General features: G+C 41.3%; 1 protein-coding gene across 1 annotated transcript; it reads left to right on the forward strand.

Annotated features, from left to right (window-relative positions):
* Window positions 1-10,935: 10,935 nt before the first annotated feature.
* On the forward strand, window positions 10,936-16,168 carry LOC131988445 (G-protein coupled receptor family C group 6 member A-like). Its single transcript, XM_059353556.1, has 6 exons — window positions 10,936-11,512; window positions 11,608-11,920; window positions 12,254-13,057; window positions 13,736-13,954; window positions 14,044-14,164; window positions 15,243-16,168. The coding sequence occupies exons 1-6, from the start codon at window positions 11,265-11,267 to the stop codon at window positions 16,166-16,168; spliced, it is 2,631 nt and encodes an 876-aa protein (XP_059209539.1). The 5' UTR covers window positions 10,936-11,264.
* The last annotated feature ends 282 nt before the right edge of the window (window positions 16,169-16,450 follow it).

The following is a 16,450-nucleotide window of genomic DNA, read 5'->3' on the forward strand; positions in this document are numbered from 1 at the left end:
TTTCTGTTTTGCACATTTTTTAATCTCTTTGTAGGTGTTATGTATATATGATCATTTTGTAGTAATTTTGGATTTCTTTCTATTTGTTTTGGTATCATTGTGGCCCTTTAGTGTCTTTTGGACGTTTTTTTGAAAAATGTTTCATTGTGATCATTTTGACTCTGTGGTAACTGTGTCTTTGTAGTTTTGTCACTGAATTGTTTTGGTCTTTTTAAAGTGCTTTGACCCCCTTTTAGTCAGTTGCATCCATTTATAGTTTTGTATCTCTCTTTATTAAATGTAATATTAAAGCTAAGCAACTCCAAATGAACAGTGTTCCACATGCATTTCATCATATTGTGTACATTCCTGACCTCTGCTGACATAAGAAGGTATTTTTGACTCTGGAAACAGCAGATGGTCAGATACTCAGCTATCATTTAACTGTATGTCCAACTGTTCCTCTATTCGGAGTATTTTTCCCCCCAATAATTACCCATTTATACAAGATACTCAGAGAGCAGGGTCTACATGTAGCATGCTGCCCTCTCATGGAGTCTTTAGCAAACTGCTTCACAGGTATTGTAGTGACCCGATTGCTACTCAAAAAAGATGCCACTAGTATGATGCGATCCCGTTTATAGTATTTTATGTGCACAAATGAAATGTCCAGTTTCTGTATATCAATTAACTGCGTTTATTGTAACATTTCCAAACAAAGGTATACTTCTTTCTTAAACAAATAGTTATATTTCCAACTTATACATTACATTTCTGCGGTCAAAAAACTGTGTGCCTCTCGTGCATCTAACCACAATCAGTCATACACCGGCCTTATATTAACTCATGACATCAGAACCCATAATGAGCGCTGTTCTCCATCCGGTGGTGGGAGGTGCAAACAAACAAATAAACATTCAAAGCAAAATGGCTCTTACAGGTATTCTTTTTGGGGTCACTGTCACAACAACACCCATCCCAAAAAGATGAGATGCTACATAAATCTTAAAAACAGTAAGAGATCATTTTCTAATACTTTGTGACATATATTCAATTAAAAACTGTTCAAAGAAAATATATTGTATTATGTTTAACTTGACAAACTTATTGGAAATGTAAAGGCTGAAAACCAATGTTGGATACCTGTGACCTTTGACCCCTTAGTTATATATATATATATATATATATATATACACATATATATATAACTTAGCGACTGAGACGGCATTAATTCACTTAACTGGCAATGTATCAAGATGACGTTTATTGGGCCTCATTCATGAAACGTTAGTAGATTTGTGCGTAGATTTGCACATAAAAGCCTATGCTACTAAAATCCTACTCCGGATTCATGAACGCCGCGGGAAACTCAGATCTGATCGTAAACACGTGTGTATGATCATGAATGCCAATCCATCGTAAGGTGGCAGCGCGCTCCCGATAATCAGCAATTAGCATGAACCCCGCCCATGAATTGCTAATGACCACCATATAAGGAGGTGTGTAGAGGCATCCTGTCGACCTGTCAGTCATGGCACAAAGAAAAAAAGAACGAGAAAGAAAAAAGAATTTTTCCGAAGTGGAGATTGAAGTTATTTTGGGAGAAGTGGAGTCCAAAAAAAATGTTTTATTTTCATCTGTTAGTAGTGGTGTGACAGGGACAGGCAAAGCGAAAGCGTGGAGGGAGGTGACGGACGCAGTAAATGTGGTTTCTGTAGTGCAAAGAACTACGTCCGAGGTTAAACGTAAATGGTTTGACATTAAACTTGACGCAAAGAAACGCATTAGCGCACACAAAAAAAGTACATCTGCCACAGGAGGAGGACGCTCAGAGTCCAAATACCCCGTTGGTGCGCTCTACAACGGCCCGAGTAGCCGCGTGCGCCTCATTGTATGCTCCTGTGGTGTCTGCGGGCTGGCCAGTGGGGTCATAAGCCACGGCGTCAGTGGGTAACCCCTATCCCCTATGGATATAGAAAGGTAAGTCCATATATAACACACACATGTGATTATGCAGGCTATATTCTTACCAATGAGCCAGCCGTCTCTCACAGCTCCATCCTCCAAACGCGTGCCAACTGCGCAATTACGCAGGATGAATGCGTCATGCGTCCCACCGGGCCACCGTGCCACAACGTTTAACAACACACACTTTGCGTCACAGATCAGTTGCACATTCACGGAATGAAAGTTTTTCCAGTTAATGTAAGCAAATGCATCACCGGATGGAGCCTTGATGCGTACGTGTGTGCAGTCTATGGCACCGATAACACCTGGCATGTTTGCAACTGCGCTGAACCCCTGCATTACTTCTGTCTGCCGTTGTGCGCCGTATGGAAATTGGATATACTCTGGCATTAATTTAATGATACCTCTGAGAACTGCAGGCAGGATGCGTCAATTTACATAGATAATTCACAATTATGAGTTTAATCTGAATCTTAATCCCGCCAATTGCCAACTAATTTAACTAAATATGTTATATTTTTAATCGTTTGTCATGTTTATATCACATGTTTCAAAGGCATCTGCGTATTGTGTACATATGGAACGCATTATGAATTAAAATTGTAATTTCCAACAGTGACGAGCATTATTTATATGCGTTCTTAAATTTACACAAGCACTACGTGTGGTCAGCAGCATGTGTAGATTTTGTTAGTAGCTACGAAAAGATCGGAGCTACTAAAATATTGATGAATGCGGAGATGCACGTAAATTTCCGTCTGCGAACGGTTTACACACAAATTCGTTCTGCTCACGTTTCATGAATGAGGCCCATTATCTTTAGCTAAATATTCTGGCATTTGTTTATGTATATGTTTTGCTTGACTTTGAACACATGTTTTGTAAGTTATGTGATAACATTCAGCAGGGGCGTAGGAATGAGTTTAACATTGGGGGGGACACATATTCTGACATAAACCTGACAGATCCATTAATGGTTTGAACAAAAATATGTCATAAATTGACTACAATGCAAAACATTGACAAATATAATTTATTCGACTAAAAAGATACATTTGTAAAGGTAAATGAAAACACATTTTGAATGGCAGTAATTAACTGATAAATATAAAATCACTTCTTTAATTGCAGGCCTAATCATCCTGTAGATTAATAAATAACATGGGAAGAATACTGATCAAAATTTGAATAAAAATTTTCTGAATACATTTTATTTTCTTAGCTGTATCTTATGCCTCAATGAACAGACACATATACAGTCAAAGGTTAAGTTGAAATGCAAAAACAGCATCAAAAATTTTAACATATAAATATTTAATGACTTTTTACTCTCAAGTGTGATATCCTTCCACATTTCTACTAACTGGTGTGTGAAGGTAAACGAAAAATACAATAGAATGGATGTAATGAACTGATAAATATAATTTCTTGTGTAGTTTAAACAGATATAAAAATATAAAAAGTTTTATCCAATAAAAGTTGGATAGCACTGTACAGTCCTGCATTCAATAATTTGAGTGCCGTGTAATTTTTACAGTGTCAAACATGTGCCGTGGCACACAAAAGGTTGAAAAACACTGGCCTAGGCAAAAGAGCCAAAATGTTTTTTCCTCCTGTCATTTGCAGCCACAAATTGCTTGCAAATTGACTTCTTGTCCAGTAAGTCAAGTCTATCCTGATGGATATGACAGACAGCAACATGGTTAAGTCTATTTTGAGTCATTGTGGACCGGAGCCAAGTTTTGAGCCTGCGGAGGACACTAAAACTTCTCTCTGCCTCAGAGGATGAAACAGGGACAACCAAAAGCAACCTGACCAGGTTTTCAACTTGCCCAAATAGTCTACGTACCTCTATAGGCAATCCACAAATGATCCCTGCAGCCTCTGCACTGTTTCTAAATGAGTTGTTTAGGCGAAACATAGACAGCTGCACTGAAAGTGACTCTCTGTTCAACTCTGGGTAATTGTCAATGACTGCAGCATCAATCTCTCCACTCAGAAGTGTCTCTTCCAACTTTTGCAAAGTCAGCAAGTCACCCTGGTTAAATAGCTCACTGAGCTGTACATCTATAATATCCAGGACTTTAAAGAATTCCCCTCTGTAGTGGTCCTTGGCACTTTTAGGCTGATGTGCCTCAGCTCCTTCAATGAAGCGTTTTGGGGGCAGTCTGGTCTGTGGAACAGTAATGGGCTTAACACCTAAAGACTGAACCACAGCCGTCGCCTGTTCAAACAGAGTTGTGAAACTTGCCTCATCTCTTTTGGCCTTGAGTGAGGTCCTAACAACTTGGACAGCAGCCCTCATGCCAGCAATGGTTTCAGTTCTCTTCTGAAAAGAGATGTTCAAGCATTCAAGCTCACAAATCACAGCTGAGGCATGGTAGAGACCCAACACTGTTTTGCCTTTCCTAAACTGCCCTAACAGGCCATTAGCAGTAGATGCAGTATTTGAGGCACCACAAGCCATCTCCTGCAAGCTAGCCAGCACTGAACCATACTGTGACAAAACAGCTGTGATGGCTTTGCCCCGTACTGTCCATCTCGTGGGGCACAGGGGTTTTATTGCAGTGCATGATGGATTCTCTGCATGTGCCATTGCTTCATGGATAGCCTTAAACTTCCCTGAATGAGACAGAAGGACTCCAAGCTGGTTGACCCAATCCAACGAGTCTCTGATCAGAACAGAGGCTAAGCAAGCTTTCTGTGTGATTAAATTAGTACAGTGGGCTCCACAGTGAACGTAAAGTGCTAGTGGCTTCACTTGTTTTATCAGTGCCTGTGCACCAGCATGCTTCCCGGCCATATTAGCTGCCCCGTCATAAGTTTGACCTCGTAAACCATGCCTTGGTAAGTTTAATCTCAGCAGCACATCTTTAACGACTCCAGCAAGGCTTTGTCCTGTTGTTTCAGAAACAGAATAAAAACCAATGAACTCTTCATGGGGCTTCAGGTCACTGTCAACATAACGCAGGCAAATACTTTCTTGTTCTTGCCCAGAAATGTCTTGTGTTCCATCCATAATAACTGCATACTGAAGAACTGGTAGATCTCTGATTGTATCAGCTATTCCACTCACAATATTGTTGCTCATTGTAGACAGAATTTCATTCTGGATTTGTGGACTGATGTACTCTTTCTGGGACCTCTGCAACCATCTCGCTAAAAGGACATCATCCTCTGCCTTGTCTTTCAAGAGTTGATAAAAATTACTGTTTTCATCCTCATGTCCTCTCAAGGCCTGTCCCTGTCGTGCCAAATATTTGATTGAACTCACGATTTTCCCCAGACAGTGCCTGTTGTCTGCTTGTTGATTTGCAAAAGCACTGGACAACTGTGCATTTACAGGGTGATTTTCTTGTGCAGTCACAGAGACAGCATGACGGTGTGTATGACTACTTTCATGCGCTTTAAATTTTTCAATCGCCTTTTTCCAATTTTTGAATCCAGAAGTGATAAATACAGGTTCTGATTTTACAGCAAATGGTGTGAGTTTGTCCTGGTAAATTCTCATGCAGTAAAAACACAAAACCCCCTTCTGCACTGCATCATAATGTAGCCAGGGAAAGTCCTTGTACCACCGCTCTTGGAAGGAGAGAGTTCTGTTGGACAGTACTTGAGTGTCAATGAATTTTGGGTGTGGCTGATATAACTTTGTCCTCTGTCCTCTGACTTCAGTGTCTCTCAGCTGTCTGTCCCTGCTCTGAACACCCTAAAAGGAAAACAGTCACATTGTCACACAATGGAACAAGACTGCAGTTACTACAAGCACTCTAACGCTAACCCTTAAATTCAACCGTGTTCACTTCATATAATGTTCAAACCTTCCTCTCATGATCAACAACCTAAAATCACCTCAACCTTCATATAACACCTACCTGCAACTCTGCTGTGTTGGCTGTCCCTGCATCTCCCTCACCATTACCAGTTTCTTGAAGAAGTACATCTGATCTCTAGTATGAAAGCAGTGGAGATGAATAAGGTATAGAAAAATACTGATGGGAAAGCTAGTGCAATATCAAAATCATGTTTGTTATATTATTGTTTAAATTCAACCGTGTTCACTTCATATAATGTTCAAACCTTCCTCTTATGATCAACAACCTAAAATCACCTCAACCTTCATATAACACCTACCTGCAACTCTGCTGTGCTGGCTGTCCCTGCATCTCCCTCACCATTACCAGTTTCTTGAAGAAGTACATCTGATCTCTAGTATGAAGGCAGTGGAGATGAGTAAGGTATAGAAAAATACTGATGGGAATGTCAAGAACAAGCGAGTCACATATGTTAAGTTAATAGAAAAATTGTGTTATTTAACGGACGCGTCGGCGCGTCCAAATCACGTGACCGCTTTAAGACGACGGAGCCGCGAGATGCAGCCTCACTGACTCTCCGTTTCAACTTGTGGCGAAAGTGCGGATTTCAAACTATATACTAGTTTTTAAATTGTGTTGATAGGCCGAGACGTAAAACCGGACGTGTTAAGAGTGTACTAGTTAGATGTTGAATCACAACATCAGTTTAACATCAACCAGTCTAACATTTGACAGAAAATATAATTATCCTCTTGGGCAAAATTATTAGCAACTCACATTTTCTTTCTTTCTTTTCTTCCCTACGAGAAAAAACTCACTTAAAGTGAGCTGCTGCTTTCTTTTCATTTTAATCTCTGACCTGCTGTCTGTTGCACACTCAGGATTCAAACCGTCTGAGCCGTTGAGGGGGCGGGGGCGGGCCGGTGACAAGAGGCTGTGTTGCGCTTTCAAAATAAAAGCATGTGAGTTAAATATTTCAAAATAAAATATTTTTCTCGTCTCGCGGTATAATTTTTGGGTGGGACAAATGCGCCTGTCTACAATATTGGGGGGGACACGTCCCCCCCCCGGTTCCTACGCCCTTGACATTCAGTGTAAACTGGAAATACTATTTAAATGCATATTGCGCCGTCGGCGTCACTGTTTCTATGCTTGCCATTTTTAAATCTCCCGGTAGACCGGTGTGCGCAAGGCATTATGGGTAGTCGGAGCGCACGGAGGATACACACATGCATCCTTGGAATTTGGGCAGAAGAAGGACTCTGTCCTGCAGAGGATCCTGGACATGGGACAGTTCTCGGCGGATGTCGATGACATGTATATCCTTCAAATCCAGCCGTTTGAGGGTCCTTCCATGCTCTGTTATAAATGGGACCAATTACGTAGTCCTTTGGTGTGATGTAATTTGAGTGTTAATATGAAAATGTTCATACATTTATATTCTTTTAGTTCTTTAGATAATGGAAACCTTCCACTGTAATGTTGGATTGAAGTCTGTCTAGCATACAGCTAGGCCAAAAACTGAGCATGTGACTGAAAATGTCCACTGGTGTGACAGCACTGTCCTATAATGTGAAATGAAATCAGCGTCACACTGGTGGACATGGCTGTCACACCAGTGGACTTAGCCTATGAATAAAGCCTAGATTGATATATATTTTTAAATTAAATATACTACTTACATAATTGCAAATCTTCCACGGTACTGGTTTAAGTATATTTTCCTTTCAAATTTTGCATTTTTCTTTCTTTATCTCATTATTGGAGTACTCCACAAGTAAAACCTTCGTACAATGTTTACTTTAGTTTGAGAACCAGGCAGAAAGTCTGAGACCCGGGAACATAATGACGAGTAAAGCCTGATTTCCACCGGGCGCGGAACGGCCGCGGAACGGCTGCGGTCACCATTGCTGATAGCTGCCACTCTAATCAATGAGACCATTTACACCGGGCGTGCCGCGTAATGTCTCAGCAGCGTCTCAGCCGCGGCTCTCCGCTCTGCAGCGCTTTCAATCCGTAACATTTCTATTTTTACCGCGAGCCGTTGCTAAACCGCGTCAAGCTCAACAGAGCAGATTGCACCAGACAGGAATTCCGACACAGAATCAATGTAATACACTTCCGCCCCCATTCAAAATAAAACAATACGCAGTTCATGCAGCCTAAAACTACTTCACATCAACATTACATCTTGACCGGCATCAGATCAGCAATCAATCAATCAAAGGGTCTCAGAGGGTTGGCGACATAGAGAACCAGAGACTGATTGTTGAAGTGGAACAGCATACAATAACTACAAAATTTCCTCTGGGGAAATTTTGAAAGGGCCACAGGGGCTACTGCTGGTGTGTGAACACTATGATGAGATTCTTCAGAGATTTCAAACTATGCCCTTTAACCTCAAAATGTGTGTGTGTGTGTGTAATTAAAATCACATAAAGTTACCTGTGTGTGCGTGTATGAAGCATGTGTATGCATGTGTGAGGAGTGTGCGCACTTTAGTGCATGTGTGTGTGTGTGTGTGTATCTGTAACTGTAATCACATCAAAGATCAAAGGCAATCAGATCAAAGCAATCAACAGAATTAACTGCAGCTGTTAATGTTCCGAAAGAGTGACAGCAGCCAGAGGTGGACAGACTCGAATTTCTGGCCTCGAACAGAAAGCATTTTTGGCAAAACCATAATACCTATCATTGATCTGACTTCACTTTGAGCGTCCCGAGTTCTTCCTGAACGTCTACATATGATTTTTTTAAAGAAAAATTAAAAAATAGCTTTGTTAGAGCGATCTAAAAAAACAGTTCCATCTTCCTTTTTTCAAAATCTTCCTGCGTTTTTAATATGGGAGCCAATGAGGCTGTTGGTGGTTTTGGTGGCGCATCTGTGCGTCATACGCCCAAACTATAACTCTGACAGCTTTACCAGAGGATTGTGAGTGAGAAGACAAATTTTCCTACGTTTCTATGTAAAAATTATCTCTGTAGAGTGAAATTTGCGGCCTGGAGCGCAGTTTTCAAATTTATTTTTTGACAATTTCTTCTCTCCCTCTACACTCTGGCGATGATGTCACACACTGTGACACGAACATTCCGTGCAATACACACCCATTATAATCTCAGAATTTCTCCAAAACTGATCATGGTCATTGAACAGGGATTGATAAAAAACTATATGACCTATCGAAACGTGGATTAATACACCGATACACAAGACTTGTGTCTACTGTTTAAAGTTTAAATGGAGTCTCTAGGTGAAATTATGCTGGAGGAGTAGACGTTTAAAAATCTCCAATTATTGTTCTTTTTCGCTCATTTTTTTTCGGCCGTCCCATTCATTTCAATGCAAAATTTTGGGCAGTTTTTCGCGACTTATTATAATAGCACACCGATCCCGATCAAACCGCACGTTTTGATATATAATTTGTCCTGCAACTCTTCAAGTTGTAGGACTAGTAGCGGGACGAAATGCGTCCGGAAGAGGAATAAGAAAAAATCCACAGTATAACAGTAGTGCTCGGGGCGAAGCACTGGTCCCTATTGCTGTAGGGACCAGTGCTTGGTGCGATTGCCCCGAGGCCCTAATTATGACATAACATATTCTATTTATAAGGATACATGTCCAGATCAACAGATCTTCCACGTCGGAGAAGCAAAGTAAGCTGTTTGTTTTTGTTGTTTACTTTATACACACAGTTTATCACGGGATCTCGCGGTCTCCTGTGCGTTCAAGATTATCGGGTGCTCTTATTATCTCGCATGTATACGGCTGGCTTGCTACGCTGCCGTTATGTGCCCGGTGTGAATTAATCTCATTAGAAATGGTCTCATTGATTAGAGTGGCAGCGATCAGCAACGGATACCGCAGCGCAGCCGTTCCGCGGCTGGTGGAAATCAGGCTTTAGCAAGCATTCTCAGTATTTTGAGAAGAAACTGCACCTACAAAATGTATTTAGCAAAGCATAAAACACACATTTTATATGCCATGCACAGCACACAGAAATAACGAGTATCAACAGAAAGGACATACTGATAACACTTTGCACGCTACCACATATCTGAGGGCAAGCAGATGAAACACTAAAGCACTCTTGGTGCTACAATTCAAGATCAGGGGCCCAGGTGGAGATAGACACTGACGAACACTAGACAAGATACAGAAGTGTGCTGTTAGCTTTTTTTTTCTCCACAGGGCGGTGTCCGGAAGCTGAAGCACCAAGAAGCTGGGACTAGCCTGTGTGCTAAAATGGGAAGGGTAAAGTTTAAACCAGGATGCTGCCCCAACAGTTTTTGACCAATAAGATAGTTGCACATCCACATTATTAGAATCTGTGTAAAACTAAGTGGGGTATCCTTTTCTGTGAGGTGGTTACAGCTAACTGATCAGCAGCCTGTGATTTCTGAACAGAGAAGGTCGATGTACTTCACTCACTCTTTCATTATTGTCTTAAATATAGTAAAAGATAGTACTCTCCTCTCTTCTGAACTCCACATTTGTCCTCTTTCTTTCTCTTCCTGTATGTTCTCCCAGCCTGCTTCCCTCCACATTTTTCAATACCACTCCTGTTGTCCTCCTCACTCAGCTCCATGCTGTTGTAGCTATTCTCACTTCCCTCCATCCCAGCCATGGTGCAGCAGCCACGAGGAAGCAGCACGGAAGTGTTGCTACTGGGCCTTATCGAACGTCGGCCAACACTCACACACTTCACTTCCCACCGGTCACCAACTACACAGACTGCACACTCACCCATCAACACACTCACACAAACAACAACTGTCCAGCCAAAACAAATTCTACTCTCATGCAAAACGTCTCAAAGATACTACAAAGGTCGGCCTCCGTCTCCACTAAGAACACACCTCACTCCGACCACTGTCCCAGTGAGAAGCGAGTGGGAAGCTCATTGATTCTGGGGGTTAATATACAGCTCCCCTGACGAACAGATCACATTCAGGTGTGGGTGAACCAGGCATGCGGAGAGGGGCGTGGCAGGACCTGAGAGAGAGAGAGAGCAAAAGAGAGAGAGAGAGAGAGGGAGCAGCACCAATCCTCAAGAAAGAGGCCAGAGGAAGTTGGTGGCCGTAACATTTACCATGAATAAAAATCTGTTTAACCATAAAATATTTTGCAGTTTTCGAATGTTATATATCAAAAAGCTTTACCGTCAACAATATTTTTGGTCTAATCCTAACCCTTCTCCTAGCCTTAAACCTATCCAGGCCAGTGGGTTTTAAGAGGTGAGTGTTCCAAATGATAACCTTTTGTGTTTGTAAAAATAAACTCTAAAGTCTGAGTTTGATACATTCTGATTTAATTTATGTTTTACATAGAATCACAACTTTTTATTACCATGAATAAACCTTCCTCTATGAATGATTTGAGGCCAACCAGTTGTTCATGTGTCAAAGATGTGTCAGAGTGACGGTTTTGCCTCAACTTCCTCATATTGTTTGATCATGCAAATGATCCAGTCTGACTTCCAAAAAAGAGTGGTTATATGAGCGATGTTGACAGGACACCAGTTAATGTTCGACAGAGAGAGGAACCAATGCATACATGTGTTTTACCTCTGTGTATCCATGATGTTCCTGCTATGTTTATTTGTGAGTATCATGAGCATATTTTGTTCTTGTTCAGGAGACATTGGTCTTCTACACGCATACTCTCCTGGGGACGTCATCATTGGAGGACTTTTCCCAATTCACTTAAAATCAAACCGGAGTGAATCTCCTACACCACTCTCCTGCAGCGAGTAAGTACGCTCTTGTTGATGTTAGTCCAGTCACTGGACTGTAATATCAATAAATAATTTCAGGAATTCCATCTGTCCTCTGACTGTTTCTGCAGCTATGATATCCGAATGTTTCTTCGCACTCAAGTGATGATATATGCCATCAGAGAAGTAAACGAGCGCACACCAAGGGTTCTACCCAACATCACCCTAGGATATGACATCTATGACACTTGTGGAGATGTCACCTTTGCCATCAGAGCGACACTTCAGTTGCTGAAGGACCAGTCGGACCCTAAGAGCTGTTTAGTACCTCCAAACTTTCAGTCTGCTTTATCTGAGCCCAACACAAAGGCAGTGATAGGTGAAAGGTATTCGGAGGTGTCAATAGCTGTTGCACGAGTTGTTGCTCTGTCGTCAGTTGCTCAGGTTTGTCTTCTCTTTATTTGATAGTGTATAAACAGTTAGAATGCAAAATATTTTCAGTGCCTGCATAGATTGAGGCCAAGATTATGAGAGAATTCCTATGTCTATTAAAGATTAAGAGAACCATGTTGTTTGAACTTAGAATGGGGTATGTCTTGCCATGATGCAGTGGAGAGTCTGGGGTGTTTGGTATCTACATTCAGTCAGGAATAAGAACTTCACAGTATCAAATAGATGCTGCAATGTAATAACATTGACCCTCAGGCCTTTAAATACAATCTTGTTGCAAGCAACATGCGGAACAGTGTCCACATGATGTATTTCTGTTTGTTCCAGATTAGCTATGCTTCAACAAGCGAGCAGCTCAGCAGGAAGTTGAAGTTCCCCACTTTTCTGCGAACCATACCCAGTGACGAATATCAGACAAAGGCCATGGCTGAGCTGGTGAAGAAGTTTAACTGGAAAACAGTGGCCATAATAGGAAGTGATGATGAGTACGGGAAGTACGGCAGTGATAAGCTTGTAACTTTCATCAGTGAAATAAAAGATATCTGCATTGAATTCGTTGACATCCTGCCAGGTTACTTTTCCCGCAATATTTCCCAAAGCTATGACAGGCTGAATGAGCTGCTGGTCAATATAAATAAATCCTCTGCTGAGGCCATCATTGTGTTCACAAAGGAAACCAATGTTGCATTCCTCATGGAAGCAGCTACAAAATATAGACTCAACAGGACTTGGATTGCAAGTGATTCATGGTCCACCTCCTCAAAGGTCTCTGCGCTGCCAGGCATAGAGATGGCCGGGGAGGTTTTCGGATTCATCTCTAAGAGGAAGGTTGTGCCTGGTTTTGAAGACTACGTCATGTCAATGTTCAACGGGACCTCCAACGCCATCCTCCAACATTACCTGACTCAGTATCCACTTTGTTCCAATCATTCTGAGGAGGACAGAGAGACTAACTGCCCACTACCCAACAGCTTTCAATGTCTGAACCCAAGGTCCTTAGCTAAATGCATCGACCAGGATGAATCATACAATATCTACTTAGCTGTTCAAGTCATTGTTGAGGGTCTCAGGCGCCTGCTGAAATGTGACAACCACCGATGTGAACGAACCAACAAATTTACTGCCTTGGAGGTACAGTAAAGTGACATATATGACATATTTGGCATTACTCATTCATGTCTTTATAGTATGCCTTCAACATTTTGGATATGCATATATTTGATGAGAATTTGATACCTCTCCAGCTGTTTCGAGTGAAATTGATTTTTACTCATCTTAAACTGCATCATAACACTCTCCGCTCGAACCCCCCACTGAACTCTCAAACCCTTCACCAAGTGATGCCATTATATTTGGTGGGGCCTGCATGTGTTAAAAAAAAAAAGGATCATCAATCAGTTGTTACTTGGTAAAGCATCAAAGAATTATTGTCTAGTTGTTACCCGGCCTTTACCTAGCCTCATTAAAGAATCACTGCCCAGTTCTTCCCCCGACTCTTATCTAACAAAGAATCACGTGCTCCTCTACCGACCATGGCTGCCCATGCCTCTGGCTTTAACTGTGTGATTAATTACACATAGAGGCCCTATCCCTAGCTGTAACTATGTGATTTATTCCATGTGGTTATTAAACACAATCATTACTGCACACTGCTCCAGTTTTTTCTTCCAGTAATGCACCTATAATTTTCTAGCTTACACTGCAAATTCCTAACATTTTTGGTAGTTTCTGATATGCTCTCTGTGAGGCAATAATAACACCATTTCTTTCATTCGGCATCACTGTACTTTTGTTTGTTTGTCTCCACAGCTTCTTATGGAAATAAAGAAAGTAAACTTCACTGTGAACACCACACATATATTCTTTGATTCTAATGGAGACCCCCTTAGTTTAGCATATGATATCGTACGTTGGAACATGACTGATACCAAACAGCCAGCATGCATAAAAACCATCGGAGAGTACTGGCCTGATGAAAAAGATGGAAGAATCAAAGTCCCAGATGACCTTGCTAGAAATATGCGCAATGTGAAGGTAAGATCTAAATGTCATCACATATTTTTTTTGCAAAATAATCTATGAGTCATATTGTACTTATACTGTTGTGTCTTTTAAAGGTAACGGTTTACAACTGCTATAAAACGTGTGAACCAGGGCACGAGTTGCAAAAGAAAAAAAATAAACCGTGCTGCAATGATTGTGTTCAATGTGAAGATGGAGATTTTTCCCCTGGAAATGGTAAGTCTACCATCTGTCTGTCCGTCCATCCGTCCGTCTGTCCGTCCGTCCATCAAAAAATATAAACACTATCTAATTTGTGACTTCACCCCCACCCCCCAATCATTTCTCACACTAGAACATATATGTAACTGTTCTGTCCTCAAATAGATACGCACTTTGAGGTCCAATATCAGTCCTTAAAGGAAAAGGGGTACAGTTGAAACATCTTAATCTACGCCTAAGGTCTGATTATTGGAACTCAACAATAGGGGTGTTTCCATTACAGCCCAATACCCGGAATGAGGTGGGTCTCACTCACCGAAACGCCCCTAATTTGAATATGAGCCGTCCTGAGCGGTCTTTTGACCGTACTTTTTTTGGCCCTGTCAAAGAGCAGGGCCGTTTTTCTCCCCTGAAAAAAGCCGGGTTGCTGATTGGAGAGAACGCTAAGCAGGATGTAAAAGATTGTAAAACCTTGTTGCTATATTTAGCGACTTTTCAAATCAATCAATCAAAATTACTTCATTTATCCCCTAGGGGAAATTTAGTTAGTCTGGTAGAATCTCTTGAAGAATGAGACAGCCTGATGGCAGACCCCCCTAGCGACTATTTTTCAAATAAAGCAACTAGCACCAAATCTAGCAACTTTTTCTGGTATTATTGGAAACCTTTGGAGACTAGTTCTTATTCTAACGAGCCACCGGCCCAGCTCGTTAAGAAGTGTAAGAACGAGTCCAAGTCCGGCACAGTCCTCCTGCAGCAGTCTCTCCCAGCTGCAGTCACAGAGCGGGAGGGTATGTTAACCCTTTAGCGTCCAGTCTGCAAATTGCTAATAGGCTAACAGTTAGCAGTAGCAGTACAGTGTGTATGTGCTGCTGCTACAGGAGGATATATATATATGTATATATATACATATATAGTCATTTTTGGTGATCAGATGCTGATGTTTGGTATTTCCTCATTTATGTAAATCAAAATATTTTTTATTTGAGTATTTATCACATAATACGTTTCAATGGAATTGATTCATGAATCTGCACAATAGTCTTACATTCCTCATTCAGTGAAATGTGCATGTCTTTGTTTGCTTCTGCAGGTGAGGGCTGTAAACACTGCAGTCAAAAGGAGTATTCAACTCCACAGAGGGACGGCTGTTTGAAGAAAAAGGAAAAATTCCTGGAGTGGTCGGATTACTTTGTTATCTTCTTGAGTTTCTTAGGAGTCTTTGGCATAATTGTTACTATTGTGTTTGCTGTTTTGTTCACAATCTATCGTAGAACTCCCATTGTGAAGGCTGTTGGAGGTTACTTGTGTTTCTTGGAGCTTTTTTCCTTGCTGGCCTGCTTCTGCTCGACATTTAGCTTCGCAGGAAAACCCACTGATGCTTCCTGCAAGGTAGGCCTGCCTCTCTTTGGTATAGTCTTCTCCCTCTGCATCTCCTGTATCCTGGCCAACCTGCTCCAAATCTTAGTAGGCTTCCACTTTGACCTGAAGGCAGGGTCCTGGGTGAAGAGGCTAAACCAGCCATTGGCTGTGGTGGTTACTGTCACTGGGATCCAACTGGCCCTGTGTGTGTCATGGCTCTGTTATTATCCCCCAACTCATCATGAAGTGAACTCAAACAAGACCCTCGACCAGCGGTGTCAAAAAGGCTCTGATTTATTTTTTGTTGGCATGTTAGGCTACAACGCTTTCTTGGCCCTTATTTGTTTCCTGTTTGCATTCAAAGGTAAACAGTTGCCAGATCTGTATAAAAATGCACGCTTAATCACCGTTAGCATGCTGCTGTACTTAATCGTTTGGATTTTCTTCATCCCGATTTATATCAAAAAATTTGGCACAGACCAACGAGGCATTGAAAGTGCAGCCATTCTCATTTCTACCTACAGCATCCTCGGCTGTCACCTGGCCCCAAAGTGTTACATTATGGTGTTCAGGAAAGAGATTAATAATCAGAACGCCATTACCGAGCACATCAGGAAGCATTATGAGCAAAGAGGCATGGCTGTGGTGAAATCATAAGCAGGAAACAAGTAAATATGTATGCCAAAAAGCTCTATGTTAAAGGATTTTTTTCCCTGTATAAGTTTATTTTGAAAGTGATGTTTCAAACCGATAATGTTCATGGTAAAATCATAAACTCATAAACTTAATAGGTAACAATTATCCTGACAGAAATATGAATTCATGTGAAATGATAGCATTACTGATGTACATATGCTGCCAAAAATCCTATTTTACTGCTGTAACTACAACTGCTGGCAAAATATGTTATCTTTTGAAAAAAATATTAAGCTACTTTGT

Source organism: Centropristis striata, chromosome 16 (assembly GCF_030273125.1).
Source record: "Centropristis striata isolate RG_2023a ecotype Rhode Island chromosome 16, C.striata_1.0, whole genome shotgun sequence".
In the NCBI taxonomy this organism is placed as follows: domain Eukaryota; kingdom Metazoa; phylum Chordata; class Actinopteri; order Perciformes; family Serranidae; genus Centropristis; species Centropristis striata.

What these genes read in the sequence shown, in the direction of transcription:
- LOC131988445 (XM_059353556.1), top strand. Translation starts at nt 11,265, where the DNA reads ATGTTGACAGGACACCAGTTAATGTTCGACAGAGAGAGGAACCAATGC. An exon ending in CTCTGTCGTCAGTTGCTCAG is followed by an intron (nt 11,921 to 12,253) that starts GTTTGTCTTCTC and finishes TGTTTGTTCCAG; the next exon opens with ATTAGCTATGCTTCAACAAG. An exon ending in ACAAATTTACTGCCTTGGAG is followed by an intron (nt 13,058 to 13,735) that starts GTACAGTAAAGT and finishes TTGTCTCCACAG; the next exon opens with CTTCTTATGGAAATAAAGAA.